At 39.2% G+C, this 22,024-nt stretch overlaps 1 protein-coding gene and 1 long non-coding RNA gene across 3 annotated transcripts in view; one reads left to right on the plus strand and one right to left on the minus strand.

Moving 5' to 3' along the window:
* LOC147873238 (uncharacterized) overlaps positions 1-22,024 on the minus strand; it is a 68,362-nt gene that overhangs the window by 44,658 nt on the left and 1,680 nt on the right. The window contains exon 2 of the long non-coding RNA XR_015536165.1: positions 21,558-21,584. This is a non-coding gene — a long non-coding RNA (uncharacterized LOC147873238). The remainder of the gene's footprint in view (positions 1-21,557; positions 21,585-22,024) is intronic.
* Positions 5,654-14,028, plus strand: LOC110830113 (inter-alpha-trypsin inhibitor-like). 2 transcript variants are annotated; one of them, XM_022064611.2, is made up of 5 exons: positions 5,654-5,844; positions 10,197-10,374; positions 10,658-10,830; positions 12,484-12,648; positions 13,067-14,028. In XM_022064611.2, the coding sequence occupies exons 1-5, from the start codon at positions 5,760-5,762 to the stop codon at positions 13,072-13,074; spliced, it is 609 nt and encodes a 202-aa protein (XP_021920303.1). In that variant the 5' UTR covers positions 5,654-5,759; the 3' UTR covers positions 13,075-14,028. The 2 variants fall into 2 exon arrangements, with proteins under 2 accessions (XP_021920303.1, XP_021920302.1); XM_022064610.2 differs by having other exon boundaries at positions 5,656-5,844; positions 10,194-10,374.

The raw sequence follows: 22,024 nt of genomic DNA on the forward strand, positions 1-22,024 counted from the left end.
ACGTGTACCCCGTATTTAAAATCCCATCTGCACTATGCATGAACTACGATCACATGGATTCCGTGGTAACACCTTGTGCGTACAGACGCAGACGGAAGGTTTGATTGATTACCACTCGATATGGCGGACGTTGGTAAACGATTAATTAATTGGTGAACTTGATTAATTGTGTTGAGGAGAGGACACGATTGACCCGTCACCCTGATCAATCAGCGCGCCCTCCGGCCACCCCCGACACACCCATCCCTTGCGGCACTGCAGTTGAAGTCTTACCCGCGGTCAAAACTGCGGTTACGTATGCAAATTGCTGACAGCTTGTGCGCGTTATGTGCGTCGGGTCTGAGCCGCGGATTCAGGGGGCACTGACCCCTTGCTGAAAGGATTTGGGCTGGAAGGGGGTAGGGGGGGAGGTTCCTCCGGGGGCCTAAAACAACTGAGGCTTGGACTCTGATCGTTCGTAAATGGAAATCAAAGGGAATTAGGAAACAAGACAGAAGACTGTAAGGGAAAGGTGTTGAAGGAAAGTGGGAGAAGAAAGTAAAAGGTAAATAAAGAAGGAAGGAGAGGGTAGGGATAAGAAAATGAAGGGAAAAGATGAAAATACGATAAATTAAAAAAAACGAGGAGAGAATAAACTAGGAAGTAGCGATGGAAATAAAGTTAATGTAATGAAAGAAGACAATAATGAAAGAACAAATAAACACAAACGAAGGGGTGTGATGCTCAGAGCACGGACTTGGCTCATAAAAAGATGAGGTGTGTACTGAGCAAAACCTCGCAGCTACAAGAAAGCAACTGCGTTTAACGGAAACGGAAAAAATTGCTCTGATCCCTCGGGACCACTGGGCGAAAACTATAAAACCAAGAGCCTTTTTGCCCCCGGGGGATCAGGTACGGGAGGTCGTTGAAGGGTTGGCTGCCTTCGTTAGCGGGAAGAGTTCATCTGCGGAACCTGTGGCTGCTCCTTCCTCCCCCCCCCCCCCCCCACAAGCCCCCGGACCCAACTGGATGATTAATTACGGCTCCCGTCTCGCAGTACGGGGCGGTGGTTTTGTCAAAATCGATTACTTAAACAAGATTAATGGCCACTGCAGGGGTGTCCAGATACACAAAGATTTCTTGTAAGTGGGTTATTGGATTTATAGGATTTTCTGCCCCTATCCGCTTTCTCAAGGGCGTTCAATCTAAGTGGAGTTGGAAGACAACCTGGAACTTGAGAAAACAATTTTGGAAAGTTATCGATCGAGCCCAAGTAAGTACTTTGCTGGTTGCGTTTAACCATTTAAAGGAGAAGAGTGGCTGAAAACTTTCCGAGGTAATCTGTAAGTGCTTCATTTGTTAAAGAACAAGCGAACAGGTACTCGCAGCCTCAGTGTCGACGCATCGTTCTTTTATCAACAAAAAATTCAGTTTCCAGAGGAAAATTGGTAGCTCGAAACGGGACGAACATTTAATAAGACGAATTGAGTCAAATTTCAACTCGGGAGACAGACCGAATGTCCTTCAAAGACGTCTTCTCGTTTCCATCGCCGTGTAGTCTGGTAGAAGTTTACCGACGTTTCGGAGGTCCTTACTGCCTCCATCATCACGGCGAATTTAATTTAAAATTCACATAATGTTACTTGGCAACAGTAATTTTTATTATGAAGAATGCCACATCTGACTTGCAGGTAATTAAACGTGGATTTGCCACGTAAATGCGATCTAGCTGTAAAGAAGCATATGACCCAAAAGCCGACCGCTTCGGTTAATAATATGAGCGCGAATCAACAACAGCGGGTGGCTGGCTGCCAGGCGCGCGCTACACACAAACGCTCGGGTCTCAGATATGTTTATTTCCAGGAAGCAACGTCACTACGAGCCTTTATTCCCTGATTATGTTCTTTCTCCCTTTGAAGCCAGAAGTCTTCGAAATAATATTTAAGAATTCAGTCCGTACCGCGAAGAAAACACAACCCTTCACCATTACGAAAATCAACTGGTTAACCCTTTGAAGTCAAAGCTCGTCTAAATATTACGTATTTAAGAATTCAGTCCGTACCGCGAAGTAAACACTTCACTTCACCATTACGAAAATCAACTGGTTAACGCTGTTTTAAGTACGTAGTACATATGTGCCTTAAAGTACTAATTATATTAGTTACAAATGTTTCGTCAGGGGCATTACACACGATGCCCCGGGAAGCCGAAACATGTTTCATACATAAGTTTTCAGTTCACTGAGCCACAATTAAGTCCCGATTTGAAAACATAAAAATTGTAAAGTAAACTCGGACTGTGAAACCTCCATCTAGTGCCGATATTAAAAATTAGCGAAGTTCTACCTCCATTCTACCATACGTCTTCAAGGAGTGGTATTTAACTACGCCTAATTTCATTTTCTTATCTTAACAAATAGAGGTTATCAGTATGTGCAAGTACCTGACGTAGGAAATTTAAACCCAAGCGATTATAATTTAATAGACAATCCGTACGATAGATGATGCTTCAACACAGAAACCTAACAAATGTTACGTTCAACACATCCTGAACGTAAGCCTGTAAATGTCTTAATTATAGGAGATATTGCGTAAAAATCGTTCATATCAGTGACGTAAAGAGAGAGGACTTATTTTATTGAAGTTTGTTAACCTCTTTGAAGTTCTCTTCCGCGTGTGGATAAACCCGTAATCTCTACTTTCCTCTTCCTACGAACGCCTCCGTCTTCCAACAGAAAACTAACACTGTGCATATTTGGAAGAAACATGAATCAAACCAGACTTTAATTATCTGTGACTCAGCTCTCATACAGTGGATTCAAGTTCATTTAACTTTCTTCCAGACAAAAGCCACTGCGTGTTGACAGGTATGAGAGGCAATTAATGTGAAAAAGTAAGCCTATAATTTATTTAATGTAGTTGCCGTATAACTGGTCCTTGTTAATTAATAATATTTTCATACGACATCTCTTTACGAAGGAATTTCTGGGTACTGAATAGGTCCGGAGGTTCCAGAGACGAAATTCAAAACAGTCGCCGACTAAAGATATTCCTCTTTGATATTTCAGGTTCTCAAGGCGGCGAGAAGGAAGGCGAACGTCTTCTGGATTGTTGCGCCGTGTTTTCCGGTAGAAAATTACCGACGTTTCGGAGGCCCTTACTGACGGTGAGTCATGGTCTTCGTGATGGAGGCAGAATTTCTAAGCAATGATCCTTTTCTGCAATAACAGATATCTCTTTTCGTACGATCCTTCGGACACTCGATGCAGTCCTCGGCAGTAGAGCGCGGATGGCAAATCCACTGTCCTACACCTACTTAAGACTCGCTCGTTAAAAGCAAGAGACAGATGAAAGTCGTTTTATTTTCAATCGTAAGCCAAGAGCATGAAGGGAACAAGTCGCCACGAACACCCGCACAACATGCCAGGTTATTCCCCTCATAAAAACACGTCCTGGATGAGACCTTCAACGCGCAAAGTGTTATCTGCCTTGGCTATGACCCCGAAGAAGCTGACATATTTTCGACGACGCATGCAACCTTCAAATCTCTTATTCAAAATGGCCCCAATTTTGTTTCAACGTCCATTCCCCTTGAAGATGATAGGTATTTCCGTGCTACGAGCGAACTCTTACTCACTTACGACATACAGGAACCTGACCAGGTGAAATATCAGGTTCTCAAGGTGGCTAGTATAAAGACGGCCGTCTTCTGGGACGATGCGCCGTGTAGTCAGGTTGGAAGTTCACCGACGTTTCAGAGGTACTTACTTTTTCGATAACAGCCTTGACGATGGGGTAGTGAGCACCTCTGAAACGTCAGTAAATTTCTGCCAGACTACACGGCGCAACATTTCACATGACAGTCATTTTCTAGATTATTTCTCAGACCGAATGCAGTAAGACGCTGTTAAACTTCTCTTCAGTCTACCTTTATCAGAGGGACGAACGAGCACTGCCTGCGAACCTGCGGAGGAGAACATTTGTATTTCCCCTTAAAATGTAGTTTCTCTCACATTTTCCGTCCACTTTCTGTTCTCTCTCACTCATTATCGTTCGTGAGAGAGGAAGGAATGTAAAAATATAGCAAGAAGTGTACGCAGTAATTAAATAAAAAACAGTGCAAAGAGTAAACGAAACGAACTGGGGGATACGGGAAAGGAAAATATAAAAGGAAGAAACTATGAAAACCAGTAAAAAGAGATGAAAGAATTAATGATTATTATTCCCATCGTCAATATCCACAATTGTAAAATTCCGCGGTTTATTCGTCAGAATTTTCGATTCGCGTTCTGGAGGTCCTCTAGTCCAGTGGTATTCAACCTTGTTTGTTCGCGTACCCCCAGATATAATTTCTCTTCAACTTTGTACCCCCAAAGTCGTTGGTGTATAATTCAAGTTATACATAGTATATAATCTACATCTAAAATAAATTAAATAAATTACATTACTGATTATTCAGTGTTTATCATAAATAATATTTTTTTTAAATTTCACGTACCCCTAAGATGTCTTCGCGTACCCCCAGATATAATTTCTCTTCAACTTTGTACCCCCAAAGTCGTTGGTGTATAATTCAAGTTATACATAGTATATAATCTAATTTAAAATAAATTAAATAAATTACATTACTGATTATTCAGTGTTTATCATAATTTTTTTTTTTTTAAATTTCACGTACCCCTAAGATGTCTTCGCGTACCCCCAGATATAATTTCTCTTCAAATTTGTACCCCCAAAGTCGTTGGTGTATAATTCAAGTTATACATAGTATATAATCTAATTTAAAATAAATTAAATAAATTACATTACTGATTATTCAGTGTTTATCATAATTTTTTTTTTTTTAAATTTCACGTTCCCCCAAAGATGTCTTCGCGTACCCCTGGTTGAATACCACTGCTCTAGTCGAATCTCGACAATCCAGAAGAATTCTGGGACAATATTTCAAAAGAGACCTCGACAGCTTCCAATCCACAATTACCCATGTCATCCGACGTCATATATTGTTGTTTCGATATTCAGCTACAGAACCACTGTGGTATTTCCATGACGTCACTTAGTGAGCACGTCTACGCACGTCATACGAAACACCGTTTGGTGTCCCACTTTCTTGGAAACCGTCAACATGTGCTTCCCGCGACAAACACTTGTTCTCTCTCGAAACTGACAAGAATCATCACAGTTCCTTCCACCCGATAACACCACGCAGAGTTCTGCTCTTGTAAACGCGGAAATCAAACCTTCTGACACATATTTACACTGAGAAAACCAAACACTCCATTCCAACTGAGTGACAGAATCTGTATGTTCGCCCGCAAAAGAATCTCAGCACGAACAGCGAATTATTTCCTTTAAACAGACTTAACCACGTGATTGTAGTTATGAGGACGCGTTGCGTTTTCTTTGAGATAATAAATTGATCTTTTGACGTCCGCCTAATTAGACAACCTCAGGTTTAGAAGGGCTGGTTTATGTTACGAAGTCAGCCCTCGCCCAGAAATGTACTCATGCTTGTGACAACAATTCCTTGTCACGAATTTGTCCGTCTGTTAAGAAACTCTAAGTTTGGATCACATATTTCACTCATGCTTCAAGTCCATAAAGATGGAGTGGGAATTCTTTGCTAGACGGCTAGGCGAACGGGTGGGGATGAAGGTGTGGTCTCCTTACTGACAGACAGTAAGGATATAAGACGGTTTCAGCTGACAACGAGTCAGTGGGTGCCAACAAGTGTGTCTTTGTGTCAGTGGTTTCATCTAAGTTCAGTGTCTAGCTAAAAAAATGTCGCTTGTGAATGTTTTTATTGTTATTCTGTCAGCTGCTGTCATGACGACAAACGGCAGAGCGTACTACGACGCAATTGTTGGTGAGTATAAATTGGAAATTAATAGTACACTCAGACCAGAACATTCTCTAGAGAAGAAAATCTAAAATTTATAAAAGAAATCCATAAACAGGTACATTCATTAAATACTAATTACAATGAAACACGAAAGATAACTCGTGGATTGGAGTCAACAATTATAAACGTAATTCCAGTACTCAGATCCTAGAAAGATAAAATACATGCACTTACAAAACTGTACAAGAATAATCCTAGTTGATCTTCGTTATAATTATTCCATTACTTAATTCACGAACCCAACGACTGCGAGATCTAACAATGCAACAATAACGGGTCGCTTGTACGTAGAATCCAGAATTCGAAAATTATTTTAGCATTTTCTTGTGTGTACTTGCTTCAACAATCAGTAATTATCCATTTTGTATTTACGTGTTTCGTATGATTCTCAGAATAAACAGCGATTATTTCCTTAAACAGCGTCAACCAATCGATCTTTGTAATGGTGAAGAGTTGTGTTTACTTCGCGGTACGGACTGAATTCTTAAATACGTAATATTTAGACGAGCTTAGGCTTCAAAGGGTTAACCAATCGATCTTCGTAATGGTGAAGAGTTGTGTTTTCTTCGCGGTACGGGCCGAATTCTTAAATATAATATTTAGACGAGCTTCGGCTTCACCAACTCGACCAAGGTTTTCCGTGGTTTTCCTCGGTACTAGAGCAAATGCTGAGTTGGTACCCAATTCCCACGTTGCTCTGCATGCCTCCCATGCAGCCCTCTCAGAGTAATATCAAAATTCCGCTCTATAGTAACCCCCCCAAAATTAACGTAAATTATTCCTAACGCCACCCCCAAGGCCAATATCAAAATTCAAAATTAACGCAAAGACCCGAATCAACTCCCCCCTACCCTATTTCTTACCCCATCCTGTCTCCTAAATCCCCTGTCCTCACTAAACTTATTCATACCAGAAGGACGAGCGGGCACTGCCTGGGAACCTTCGTAGCCCACAACCAACTTTATACCCCTCCCCCATTTATAACAGTAGTGCCTATCGCTACTCCCCCCACTTTCTCTCTTCTCTCTCTCTCTCTCCGCTTCGGCTTCAAAGGGTTAACCAGTTGATCTTCGTAATGGTGAAGAGTTGTGTTTTCTTCGCGGTACGGGCCGAATTCTTAAATATAATATTTAGACGAGCTTCGGCTTCAAAGGGTAAACCAGTTGATCTTTGCAATGGTGAAGGGCTGTATTTTCTTTGCGGTACGGACTGAGTTCTTTAATATTATTTAGACGAGCTTCGACATCGGATGATTAATATATCAATCACCGGTTTTATTCTTATAACAGACAACAAACAATGTTGTTTTCTTGTTGTTCCTTTGTACCGGCTTCTGAGAAACGATAAAGATCTTCTAAATCTTTCTCTTTTTTCTGTTCCTATCCCATCCGCAAGAAAAGAAAACCACAAAACAGCATCCAGTTTGTACAAACCATTATTCTTGGTATGGGTAAAAAAGGGAGAAGCTATTGTTGGTCCTTCTTATTAGTTTATGTTTCTGCCGTCTAGTATTTCACTTACCGAGGCAGCTCCATCGCGTATCTCACGCTACCTTGAGGTAACTCTCTTCGCATATAATGCAAACACAGTCAACGTGGTTTCAGAAATAGGTTCCATCTCACGATGGAGTGATCTAGCGTCAGACTTCACGGGTTCCGGGGGGTCGGTTGACGCTGAAACTACGCATTTTGACGGTTGCCAGAGTCGACCCGTTCCTTGACGGTTGTGAAATGACGCTAGATTTAAACCAAACTTTGCTTGACGGATAACAAATTCAGGATTCGTATACATAAAAATGCTGCAATATCTTTTGTGTTTCTGTTTTGATCTTTTAAATAATTCTAAACATTTTCAGCGCACAATATCAAATGGAAAATCACTAGATTAATAAGAAATGCAAAACATTAACGTTTTAATTGTTTAAGAAACAGAAAACTGCCGATCAAATCAGCGCCATTTTTCTTATTATACTGGATATCTAAACACTGGGATAGTGGATTAAAATTTCTCTCGGGGTACGGACGTATATTCGAGTTTTATTGTCATTAAATAACCCAAGAATTAATCAACACATCGTCTGGGATGTTGCGACGTGTAATATGACGTTTCGAAGGTGCCTACTGCCTCCATCATCAGGGCGACGGGTAACTTCTATCAGACCACACGACGCAACATCCCAAAAAAGAGTCATCTTCATATTCATAAGAACCTGAAGTTTCACCAAGACATAGAAAATTATTTGTTCTTCAATCTCTATTGCCTGTGTACCCAGATTTTCCTTGTCTTTAATGGTTCTGTACGAAACGGGCCCTCACACAGCAGGACCCTAACCTTAAAATACACTCAGATTAAAAAACTTTGCCTGGTAAGTTTCGAGGTACTTGACTAACTAAAAGTCTTGCGCAAGAGTTATAAAGCATGAAGTAGTTATGCAGTGTTCAAGGCGTGTAAAAATGCAGTGCCATTTAAGATAATGAATTACTACAGCCGAGTCTAAACATTTATTGAGAGCAATAACATTCTCGGTTTCTGTAACACGGTGATACGTCTGTCACCTTGATGAATGCCAGAATCACATCAAGACACTCAACTCCATTCGTAGTGCGTCTGAAGAAAACAAAGCTTTCGGTAGATCAACTGATTGGTCAATAACACTCCTATTACATTACCCTATCAATCATCACACTTAAAAAAAATGTCTTTTAGTACACTTTTATCGAAAACTGTCACTGGAAGAGTAAATACACTTAGAAACAACTGAATACGCAGCATAGAAATTACCATTTGTAATTTATTTCAGCTCCAGGGATCATATCTCGCTCAGGTAATCGGCCATATTGACTAGCACAATTTTATATTTTTCCCCAGTTTATTCTAGGCAAACGTTTGTATGACACATTAGCTAGGCATCGATCAGATCAATCCACAATCTTATCCTTACATACCCTGAACAGACGTCATTATTACACTTAATAGCTGTTCTTAAATTAAGCAGTGGTAAACCATTCTCTACATATACAGAGTGTCCCAGAAACGTATGCATATTCAGTGAACGAAATAAAGACATTTTAATAAACTAAACCATTACATACGTCAGAATTTGCACTTACTGAATTCGCGAGTCTAGGGTAGTTGTTCAAAGTGACCATCCACCTTTATCACACCCACAGTGTGTCGATCGCTAGAGACTCCTTTACAAAATCGGTGTACCATGGGCGAAGGACTGATATTAAGTTCGGAAAGACTTTAACAGATGCATCCTACAGAATCGCCATCAAACTGCTCGTGTTTGCAGTGTGTGACGATGTGTGTTGCTTCTTACGTTGATAATTTACTAGTTCTATGAGCGCAGTAAACTTGAGATTAGCGAAATATTTACCGCGTTCTCCATGTACACGCGGGAACTATTAAAAATGTATACCATTTCTTCTTTCTACCTTGCTCAAATAGCCTTTTAGAGCAGGCGTGGGACGGCAGAGGGAAGACGTAGGCAAGGCAGCACTCTACCTGATCTTCACGCCTGGTGCAAAGGTCGAAAGACACAGGACGTATGCTTAATTGTTTTTCTCGCAAGAAGAGAGACACTGAACATATACCAACACTTTAAAGTTTAATAGTATCTTTACGGTGCCCTAAAATATATACACCCCCCAACCATTACATATTTAATCAATGTATATACATATTTTGGGACACCCTGTATATATATCATAAAATTCAACAGCTCTGAATTTTTACCACATCGTGCATTTTTGTGTTTCGCATTATTCTCAGAATGAATGCCCATAACTTCCCTTAACAGCATTTACTGATTGATGTTGTCATGGAGACGAGTTATGTTCTCTGTGAGGTACGTCAATTTTGCGTGTTGGATTGGAATTCTTTTAGCGATGAGAACGCAGCAGCTAATTACACACTAAACAAACTAATAAATAAGAAATTAATTAATTATTATTGTCCGTCTAATCACAATTTAAAATTTAAAATTAAAATTAAGATAATTAAAATATCTGATAAACAACTATAAAAAAGTTACATATAAGAAATTATGATTAAGTTTTAAGTTTATATAATTTTAATTAATTTTTATACACCTGAAGATGGTTCATTTAAGAACCGAAACATGTCGTAAGAAAAAGATGTTCTAAATGTAAATCGAATGTTTCGATAGGAACATCACATGATATTTTAATTATCTTAATTTTAATTTTAAATTTTAAATTGTGATTAGACGGACAAGAATAATTAATTAAATATATTTTCACAATATGACGCAACTATACCATCTAACAAATAAGAACTTTTTCTTGCAGTAGACGCGGAGGGGAGGTCGGACGACGGAGAGGAGGTGATGAGGACAGTGAGTCCTGAGGACTGCTTTCAGCCTCCGTCGAGCGGCCAGTGTCGGGGGTCCTTTCGGTCCTACTACTTCAACCGGAAGTCCAGGACGTGCGAATCCTTCGTCTGGGGTGGTTGTGGGGGCAATAACAACAGGTGAGGGACACAATGCAACAAAAAGTAACATTTAGGAAGATTCGGAGAATATTTTATACAGGGCGTTCTATTTAAACCGCAACCCTGCCTACTACAAATGACGACGACAAAACCAATGACAGTGCTGAATTCCTGCAGTCGTAACACTTTGTTGCAACTAACGCTCTGCTTTAAATCGGTACGGCCCGTAATTTCAGCTGTTCCGTCGATCGACAAGCACCTGCCACAGACAAATACTTTCTACGTCCAGAAATTTTGTTACCAGTAGACGCATTGTTTTTAGGTTTGAGACTCGAGACTCTTGCGAGAAGAATTGTCAAGACAGGAAGGCAGACGTAGCGAGCGAACAAATTGTGAAAACATGCAACCCAGATGTTGAACCGCCCGTCTGCAACAGAGGATGCAGACTTATCAAAGACAGCAACAGCTGTCCTAAATGCGATTGCATCAGTCACAGTAAGTATAGCCAACCTCTGAAAACAATCTCTATTAACTTGTGGTGTTCCAGCATGTTTTGGAAAGCCCTGTTTGTGCCATATAGCTATATCAACAGTTCATTACTTTAAAGTCCTCTATCCAAGAATGTGGTCTCTGAAATATATCAGTCACTTAAGGATATTTGGAAAGACGATAGCTGTTAGACCTAAGGACCTAATCAAATTCTACAAAACAATACTACAATTTTTTTTCCCAAAATACATTGATTTTAAAGGCGTCAGTGTTGCTTTCGCTTCAGATTTCTTGACGCGAATTAGTGTAGAGAAAAAAATGTACAAAGTTGGATGACCTTGAACACCCTGTACATAATATTTTACGAAAATCCGTCGCTTTGTTGATAGTAGTTGCAAACACAGACATAATAACACCTTTTAAGTCTATATTTCTGAGGCAAACGAGAGTAAATATACCTCGCAACAATGTCGGAAACGGTAATTCAGTAAAATCCGAGTCTTGTGTTAAAGACTTGACAAATACTCTAAAATGTTTGACGAAAGGTCATTTTTATTTTACAGCCAAATAAAGACCTTTTTTTTTACAGTGTCTAATTTTTTTGTTTTCTTCTTCACGGTCTCATGAGCCAAGTAAATAACTTGCGCTAGTGAGCGCTTCAAGAGTAACGGAGCGCATGAAAGAAACGCGGCCGACAGCTGCACTAGCGAAGCCTAGCGTTGTTATTTGTAACGTGAAGTGATTTGTGACTCTTTGCCATAGTAACTTGAAAGCTCTGGACTTGACGGCTAGTTCCCTACCAAAGTTACAGCTCAAACACAGGGGTGCCAACACAACAGTGACCACCACTATAAAAACTTACCCATTGTTGCCAGTCTTGGAAAGACTTTTCACTAATTATACTTCGCAATTGTAGTTCGCATTATTTCACTGAACATTTACAGACTATTTCAAAATGTCAACAGCTTGTGCTAAAATTACACGTCTGGTGTCATTAGAACTTCACTAGCATTCATGTAGCCTAAACAATTACCCCCAGGGGTACGCGAAGACATCTTAAGGGGTACGTGAAATTTTAAAAAATATATATATTATTTATGATAAACACTGAATAATCAGTAATGTAATTTATTTAATTTATTTTAAATGTAGATTATATACTACGTATAACTTGAATTATACACCAACTACTTTGGGGGTACAAAGTTGAAGAGAAATTATATCTGGGGGTACGGGAAGACATCTTAGGGGTACGTGAAATTTAAAAAAAATATATATATTATTTTATGGTAAACACTGAATAATCAGTAATGTAATTTATTTAATTTATTTTAGATGTAGATTATATACTATGTATAACTTGAATTATACACCAACAACTTTGGGGGTACAAAGTTGAAGAGAAATTATGTCTGGGGGTACGCGAACAAAAAAAGGTTGAATACCACTGATCTAACCAATACTACAAAAATTCAGTTTTTGTCTCAAAAGAAAAAAATAATTGTAACATGTCTCCATGACAAAGATCAGTTGGTTAATGATACTTAGGAAAATAATGATACGAACATATCGCGGGCAAAATTCATTCTTGCTGAAAGTTGAAGAGGCTACAATTCGTAGTTTTGGATCAAACTTCAATTTATGATTTGTGTGTGGCAGAGAACGTGTGTGGGCTCCCGGCCGTGAGGGGCCACTGCAGGGCCCTTCTCCCCAGGTGGAGGTACGATCCAGCGACGGGAAAGTGCGCAGAATTCAAATTCGGGGGATGTGATGGCAACGGGAACAACTTTATGACAGAGCCACAGTGCATGAAGACTTGCGGAGGTCAGTAGTCCAACGTCAGTCAGCGTCAGTCAACGTCCCGTACGAACATTGCAGTCGGATACTAAAAACAATTCTAACTTAAGTAGGATTTTTTTTATTCTAACGGCGCTGAATCTGAAGATTGCTGCCTTCTGGGTTGTTGCCCCGTGTAGTCTGGTAGATGGCCACCGACGTTTCGGAGGTCCAAGCTGCCTCCATCATCAGGGCGACGATGGAGGCAGCATGGATCTCCGAAACGTCGGTGGACATCTACCAGACTACACGGCGCAACGACCCAGAAGACAGAAATCTTCGAGTGCTAGGAACATTGAGTAATGCAACTTTATTATTGATCTGTTAATCTGGAAATAAAACGGACGTTTTTACCTGTCTACTTCTCTTTAAAAATGTCTAAACATTGCCTTCTTTCCCTTTTCAGGTTTTTAAATCGTCTACTCCTCCAGTGTTCACCCTCATCACACAGCATCAACCCATGATTGACAGTCAATCTCCTTCATGCTCAAACCGAATAGTAGTGGTTATTTTGGACGAGGCAGTGATCGTATGTTCCTGCAGCTCAAATCTTTTCAAAGCTGACACAGTTCTGTCTGATTACTTCTTTTCTAGACCAGGATGCTTAATCGAGTTTGCCCGATCGGACAACGAATTTTTGTTAAATATGGGGACAGCAATGCGAAAACTTTACTGTCGACTTCATTAAAGATTTACGTAAGTGTGAGGAAAAAAAAAACGTAATTTCGAATAACGCTGGAATATTCACAGATAATTTTGTTTTTATGCAGGAAGATGTTTCTAAACTGCTTCTAGCCACGTACTTTTCACCTTTTCAATTACAAGATGGCTGTCTTCTGGATGGAAAAGCAGTGAATCAGGTAGAAATTTACCACCTTTTCAAATGTCCTTGGGCCAATATCATCAGGGATATGAGGGCAATGATGGAGGCATCAAGGACCTCCGAAACGTCGGCAAAATTATACCAGACTACACGGCGCTACAACCTAGAAGACACCATATTTGTACTCACCGCACATTCTAATTACAGCTGGAAAATGTATTCCGGTTTGAAGGCCTAGGAGGAAGTTGACGTATTTCACGACTTCTACAGTTCATAATTAACGATAATTTATTTCTGACACTAACTGGTTATTGTTCCAAGCGTACAAAATTTATTATCTACTTCAACGTACACAAGCATGCAATAAGATTCCATTCCACCTCGTTCTTACGTCTTAGATATAAGATTTACAATTACTATTTCTAACAAACACTATCTCGATGATTTCATCACATACATTTCACGTATTTGTACAACCCACCGCTAATCATATTTATATAAACTAATCTTAGCAAGATGTAAAATAAAGCAAATATTTTTCAAAACATATGCCATTACATATCAAATAACACCTTTACCTCAAAACAAGTTTCCAGATGCCATTAAGAAAGAAAGTGAGAAACAGATGGGCGTCGCGACGCAGTCACGTTTACTGACGACAGGTAAGATGCAACTGCACATGACGAAAAAATTCGTCACACCCAAAAGACGTAGCAATTACCTGACGTCAGATATCGAATGCCATTAAAACCGAGACTTTAAGCTGATAAACGCCAGTATAACTTTGAAATTCTTTAAAAATCGACGCGTGTAATATCGGCGCGATCAAACGACGCCGAGCAAAGCAACGCCACCATATTAACCTAACCTAACCTAACCTAACCTAACCTAACCTAACATAACCTAAACTAACCTAACCTAACCTAACCTAACATAACATAACCTAAACTAACCTAACCTAACCTAACCTAACATAACCTAATCTAACCTAACCTAACCTAACCTAACCTAACCTAACATAACCTAACCTAACCTAACCTAACCTAACTTTACCTAACCCTCGTGATTTTCTTCAACAGGAAGACAGAAAACTGACAAAGAGAGACGCGACGCCATTTGTCCCGACAACGCCAACGACGCCGTATATAGCACGAAAGAACCTCATGATATAGAACACGTCAATGAAAATATACATCAGCGGAGACGCCAAAATACGTAAAATTTCTGACAGGCGAACAGCAGGAAGTAATTAGATAAGTTTCTAAACCAAGGCGTCGCGACGCTTTATCAGTGTACCTCACATAACGTTGCCCCTAACATTAGTACTCCGGCATCTTGCTACTATTTAATAATACAGCAAAACCGAGAACACTTTACCATTTCTACGGTCCATTTTTTAATGTATTTAAGGAGAAAATCGCTGTTCACACTGAGAAGTTTAAGTGCAGACTTGTAATCAAGCAGGTGGGACAGATATGGGCTACTAGGGGTCTTAGGGCTTAAAAAATGCTTTGTGTTGTGTCGTAGTGTGGTCTCAGTATATAACATTAAAAATATTCCCAAACCAAGAGGTGATATTTCAAATTGTAAACTTTCAACCGATACCATAAGCTGCGTGATATCTTGCCTGATGTAGACGACTCAGTATTTTGAATTGAAACTACTGTCTAACATCCTCGTCCAACCAAATATCATCACAGAGCTAAACAGACTTAAGTACCACAAGGAAGTAGAGATGTTCCTTGGTATTCTGCACTTGTCAGTGGACTGATGTTGATTTTGTGCAGATAGAAATCTAAGACTGGGAATGGAGAAAGTATTTTCCCGTGTATGCTTATTTCTCAAATTATAAATTGTATCAAAAGTGTTTCAAATCAGAGTTGCAAATCTTTACTAGATTCATATTTCTGTTGCGTTACAGTCCTTTGAAAGACAAGCAGTTTTTGGGGAAACGAACCTAATATTGAATAAAAATTTCCTTGGATATTATCCATCGTCTAGTAAATATAAAACGTAAAACGACGTTTCGGAGATGGGACTCTATCTCCGTCTTCAGGTTCCTACACAGTTGGGCCCACTAGATAGAGCTAATCCCTATCTCCGGAAATTTTTATTCAATTGACTCTTCACCATCGCCAAGAAGTTTTAGATTTGATATGAACCTAATATTCGTACCAAAATCCGATACCTTATATTATATGAATCCTGGACAAAATAAATTTCCTATATTTTTTTTACGCCATAGCATGCCAACATGATAAAGGACGTTCCGTCTGCATTTTTCAGCGTTGTGATAATCATTGCAGTGGGACGATCCAACATGCATGAAGTTGTATCGATAGGTTAAGGTATTAATTTAGAGCTGAAGGCCAATCAAAAGTATTACGAGGGCAATGAAAATTCGCGGTGCTGAGGCTGGAGAAAACTGACACAGTCAGGGCACATAGCGCGCATAAGAGATATCATAAATGTGTATAAATGTTGTTTCGAAAGCTTGGATAGAAGAGTTACTCAGTAAACCTTGACGTAGATGGAAGGGTACATTCAAATGGGCCTTGGGATCATATAGACGTGGCTTAAGGACATGGTCCAGTGTCGGACTCCTGTGACCACGGCAAAAACTTCGTGTCCTATAAAATGTAGGAAATTATTTGACTAGCTTAGCTACTATCAGCGTCACAAGAAGGATTCTTCCCCATGAAGCAAATTATATTAAAATGGAGGGAATTAATCTGATACGTATGCAGCTAGGTGACAATTGCGTGGTACATGATTACAGTCCATCTTTGTCTCTAACTTGTAGTGGGCCTGGACGGTATTTGTAAAAACGTTCTTAGAGAATTTATCTCCCTTGTTTGCCATGACATTCATTTATCGTATATACTGCTGACAGATCTAATTAACAGTACGTCCGCTGACAGCACTCTGCAGAATCACAAATTATACTGCTGACAAATCTAATAAGTATTGGGCTACACAGCCGAGAGACGAAAAATTAACTTTTACTGACACTTCGTTATATTATCTCACGCAGACGTTACCCCTGGCTTCAGCCTTAGGTAACTTCAAGTGAGACTCCAGCTGGACGAAGTAGCTTTTGCGAGTTCTTCTGTTTTCCTCTCCTAATCATCATTCCACCATTGTTCCGTACCAATCTATCATCGCCCCCAAGGGGTGTGAGACAGCCCTGGGTCCTACGTTAGGGGCTTCCTCTCTGATCCAGAACACGGTCTGTATTAAAGGAATTTGACACACAAATTCGACAAATTCCAAAGAAACATATCTTTATTATAAATACAGACCTAATCAATTCTTAGAAATTTTCTGGAATACTTTTTATGTTGCATTTAAAGTGCGTTTCAACAAAGATAAAATTTAAATTCGCTTTATTTACAGTTCATACATCTCTGAAGACGACTGTCTTCTGGGTTGTAGCGCCATGTAATCTGATAGAAGTTTGCCGACGTTCCAGAGATGCATCCTGCACTCATCGCCCTGATGACAGAGGCAGCAAAGACATCCGAAACGTTGATAAGCGTCTGCCAGACTATCATCTTCAACTCAAAAGCTAACGTGCCTCCATTATTATGATATAGCATTTAGACAGCTTAAGACCGTGTTTTTGAGCAATGCGCCACTGTTGCACTGACCATATTACGTAGACTCTTAGAAGTGGATACGTGACCCAGGTTCAAATGTGGCCCTAAGTGCTCCAGTGGAGAAAAGGCTGGTTGGCATAAGGACGAATAAAGTATACAGTTCCACGGAACTAGCAAGGAAAAATACTAGGTGCTTTAATATTTAAAAAGGTAATGATGGAATACATGGAGTCCGAACCATGCGTGACCGGCGTCTATATCTTTAGATTAAGAGGTGCCATATAGACGCAACACACGGGGTGTTCCAGTCAGGTGTCAAATCTGAATGCGGTGACGCAACGGAACACAGTCCTTATTCAGAAAACACACGTCTTTTATGGAATCCGAAGTGTTCATAAGATCTAGCCATTAAGCCACATACAGCCAGTTGAATTCGCCCAATACTCTCAAACCCAGAGCAATTTTAATATCATCCTTCCATCTAAGTCTAGGTCTCCGAAGTGGTCTTCTGCCCTCAGATGTTTCGACGAAAATGTTGCATACATTTCTTGTTTCTCTCATGCGTCATGTAATACAGGGCTCGGACCGTTCTCATTTAAGACAACCAGCCTTGTCTTCCTACATACCATTCATTGGGGCAGCGTCCATAATAAGCCGTAAATGAATAAAACGTTTCGGGACGTAGTGATGTAGAGCAGTGGTATTCAACCTTTTTTGTCCGCGTACCCCCAGACATAATTTCTCTTCAACTTTGTACCCCCAAATTTGTTGGTGTATGATTCAAGTTATACATAGTATATAATCCACATTTAAAATCAATTAAATAAATTACATTACTGATTATTCAGTGCTTATAATTTTTTTTAAATTTCACGTACCCCCTAAGATGTCTTCGCGTACCCCCAGATATAATTTCTCTTCAACTTTGTACCCCCAAAGTTGTTGGTGTATAATTCAAGTTATACATAGTATATAATCCACATTTAAAATAAATTAAATAAATTACATTACTGATTATTCAGTGCTTATAATTTTTTTTAAATTTCACGTACCCCCTAAGATGTCTTCGCGTACCCCAGGTTGAATACCACTGATATAGAGAACTCTTACGGGAACTAAGTCAATTTTAAGATATTTTTTAGGAAATTATAAGAAAACAAAGATTTAGGCCTTTCGGTAATTTCCGGATGAATACAAAGAAATAAGCTCTAAGTTGTTAACCAAAACAGAACTGAGAAAGCAAACAGGAACATGAAATAAACAATAAGTCTGTTGTAAAGCCATACGGAACGTACGCCGCTGTTTTACAAAACGTTTTACATGTAGGTGTTGTCATGTATATATAAAAGGGAAAAAAAAACCTGGCGGTGCTAGTCGCTAAAAGCCCAGGCGGCGAGAAACGACAAGAAATATCTCCCAGGGCGACTTTGCCGTCGAGGTAGGAACTGCATATACGCTATCACATATCGCACTCCCCCCCTGGAAACCACAAGAGATCCACGGTAAAATAATTTCAATTGTGTAAATGTGCTTTGAATATCCAAAACTTCCATCAGCTGTGTATACAGGCCTATAACACGTGGATAATATTAAAGAGTAATTGGTCATCTGTGGGTCTGACAAAACACTGACAGCCACAAATTGGAATTATGCAGCAGGGAGTATGAAAATAATTTTATCGCCCTGATGACGGAGGCAGTATGACCTCTGAAACGTTGGTTAACATCGACCAGACTACACAGCGCAACAACCCAGAAGACAGAAATCTTCATACTTATCGCCCTGATGATGGAGGCAGTATGACCTCTGAAACGTTGGTAAACATCGACCAGACTACACAGCGCAACAACCCAGAAGACAGAAATCTTCATACTCTGATGACGGAGGCAGTATGACCTCTGAAAAGTTGGTTAACATCGACCAGACTACACGGCGCAACAACCCAGAAGACGGAAATCTTCATACTCTGATGACGGAGGCAGTATGACCTCTGAAACGTTGGTTAACATCGACCAGACTACACAGCGCAACAACCCAGAAGACGGAAATCTTCATACTCTGATGACGGAGGCAGTATGACCTCTGAAACGTTGGTTAACATCGACCAGACTACACGGCGCAACAACCCAGAAGACAGAAATCTTCATACTCTGATGACGGAGGCAGTATGACCTCTGAAAAGTTGGTTAACATCGACCAGACTACACGGCGCAACAACCCAGAAGACAGAAATCTTCAAGTTAAACTCCCTGCTCAACAGTTCATTATCTATCATTGTTTCGTTGATTGGCAAACTTTAAATACATGAATCATAGAGACAGATAATTCCAGATCGCTTCCTTACCCATTTTAATATTATCCTCTCATCTACGTATTCCGAGCTGTCTCTTTCCTTCTGGCTTTCCAACGAAAACTGTGTAAGCACTTAAAGAATTCGTATGGACACAGGCAAGTATTAAATGTCTCTTACGCCGTTCTAGCTCCAATCAAGTGCCTGGCTGTAACGTAGCTCTATTACGTAGGCTGATCAGATCTTAGCACAGTCTACACCACAAATGTCTAGGAGTCGTGAAATAAACTTGACAGGTAAATACAGAAGTGAATTCACTAAAAGCAATTTTATGCCTGTATGCATAAACTACGAAATGCTTCAACAATACGATTTTAAATGTATTTTAATGGAACGCAATGGCGAGACCCGAATATATGGAGACGCTTTTAAACAGACAGTATCGCTTTCAAATATAAATATATCTACGCAGGCCACATGGAGATGAATTATTTAAACCTGTGCTCGATCCGGATTTCTGGCAGTTACCTTCCTTCCATTTCAACACTACTTGCTAGGAAAACAAAATTACCAGATTTTTATAACACTTGACTGTAACGAACGAAACTTAAAAAACAACGCAGTATAACAATGGACATCTAAACGATAATTTGTATTTTAAAAAAAATCTACGTTGTCTTAAACCGTGCTACCTCTATGAGACAACTTGGGAACTACTTGCAAAACACAAGTCGATATGAGTTACCTCTACAGAAACGATATACGATGCAGATCGAAAACAATTATCGAACGTAGAGTAAACGATTGTGTTCCAACTATCGATAGTCATTACGCAGAATTATTTCCTTGTAGGCCGAAATAGCTCAGTCAGTAAAGTAGATGTTGACTTAACGACAGGGACGAGAGTTTCGCCCCTCCCCCCCAACACAGAACTAATCTGGAGAGTACCAACCTTTGTTCTACGGTTTCCTTGGGACTTCACATTACGGGATCTTAAAAATGTAATGAAATATTTTTTTAAAATTATATTGTAAGCCCTAAATTTCGCTTGTTATGTTAAAAAAATATAACTATTAAATCACAACGTAATTATTAATAAAAAATTACTGCTGATAATTGATTATTTGTATAATTTGCGATTCTCACAGCAATGAGAATGAAAATGTTTTTTCTGATTTGTGTCATTATGTAGACTCATAAGTAGACACCGATATTTCAGAGAAATATGTTGTCTCTATCTACATTCAGCTCTGAAGATTGAGACAGTATGTTCCTCCAAAATGTTGGTCTCTAACTACAAGTCTATATGGTGTCACAACAAAGTAGAACATTGTCAATTTCCTTATTTGGTCTCTTGCTTGCAGATTCGCCAGTGATCATATGAAAGTTTAAACTTCGCATTAAAATAACTTCGTGTGCGTGTTACGGAGTCTCTCAGGAGTTGACACGCAGCTACAGTATTTGGCCATGTCTGGGAGGACAAAACCAAATACAGACATCTCAGAAAATTTCTTAACTAGTTGAATATCTATACCCTCCTCAAGAAAAGTCAGGTCCACTTAAAAAGACAATGGAAATATTAATTTCAATGTTTTAAAGAAAATATAAATTTTTGAATGTACTGAATAACATCTATTTTTATAATAATGGCTGTCCATAGGTGTGGCCTCCTGAATACACAGACTAGTAGCAAAATAAGTTATTTAAAACCAGATTTGAACTTTGTCTTTAAGTAAGTATAAGCCTTAAGTAACAAATAAACCTGGCCGGCAGTAGCTGGCTAACGATGGACTTTGTTCGACCAATTCTGCCATGTTCCAATGTGCGAGATGAATGCCACTGAACCACAAAAATAAGACAGAAAATATTTCAATTTCTTTCTCAAAGTGTTAGCCATGCTAACACGTGAATTTCTTTGATGTAGGACCTATAGAATGCCCACAACAAAATTCTGTGAAAACATAGGCATAATATATGCCTTTACATAGAATATAAGTTCACAATGAACTTTAAAATTTATAGGGAAACTTAGATAATGCTCCGAAGACAGAAAGACTTTACATAAAGAACAATTATTTTAACGAACAAGAAATATAACAAGAAAAATACATGGTTATTCAAATAAACTTGTGTTAACAGGAATCAAACATCATTTTAGATAAATAAAAATAAATTTTGTCATTACCTGGTATCCTGCGATGAGGTGTGTGTCCTGTATCACAAATTCAACACTTTAACACATTTTGATGATCCAGTAACACGGTTCGTTATCCTCAACACTATCACCATTTTAATTAGTCTCAAAAAGTGCTTTCCAAACTATGCCCTGAAGAAGTTTTGGCCTTACAAATTAATTACTAGTTCTGTGGATTTAATTACTACCAGTAACCAAAAAACATAAAATTAAAAACATTCTATTGAACTTATAAGACACAGATATGCATCTAAAGGGACTTCTGGCTCTTACAGAAGCTAGTACAAACATGGCTGGCTTATGAAATTTTGCGCTGCTACTCTGATGGAAAATTACTTAAATCTCATTGATGCTTACTGACCCATTATTAGGGAAATTTCATTCACTACCCACAGTTTATATATTAAAGATCAAAACAAAAGGGAAGTATACAGTGACCAAGTAAATTTGTTGATGAA

This window comes from Zootermopsis nevadensis, unplaced genomic scaffold (assembly GCF_977971745.1).
Source record: "Zootermopsis nevadensis isolate Lab colony 2312 unplaced genomic scaffold, Znev_1.0 Znev_ptg000021l, whole genome shotgun sequence".
NCBI lineage: Eukaryota > Metazoa > Arthropoda > Insecta > Blattodea > Termopsidae > Zootermopsis > Zootermopsis nevadensis.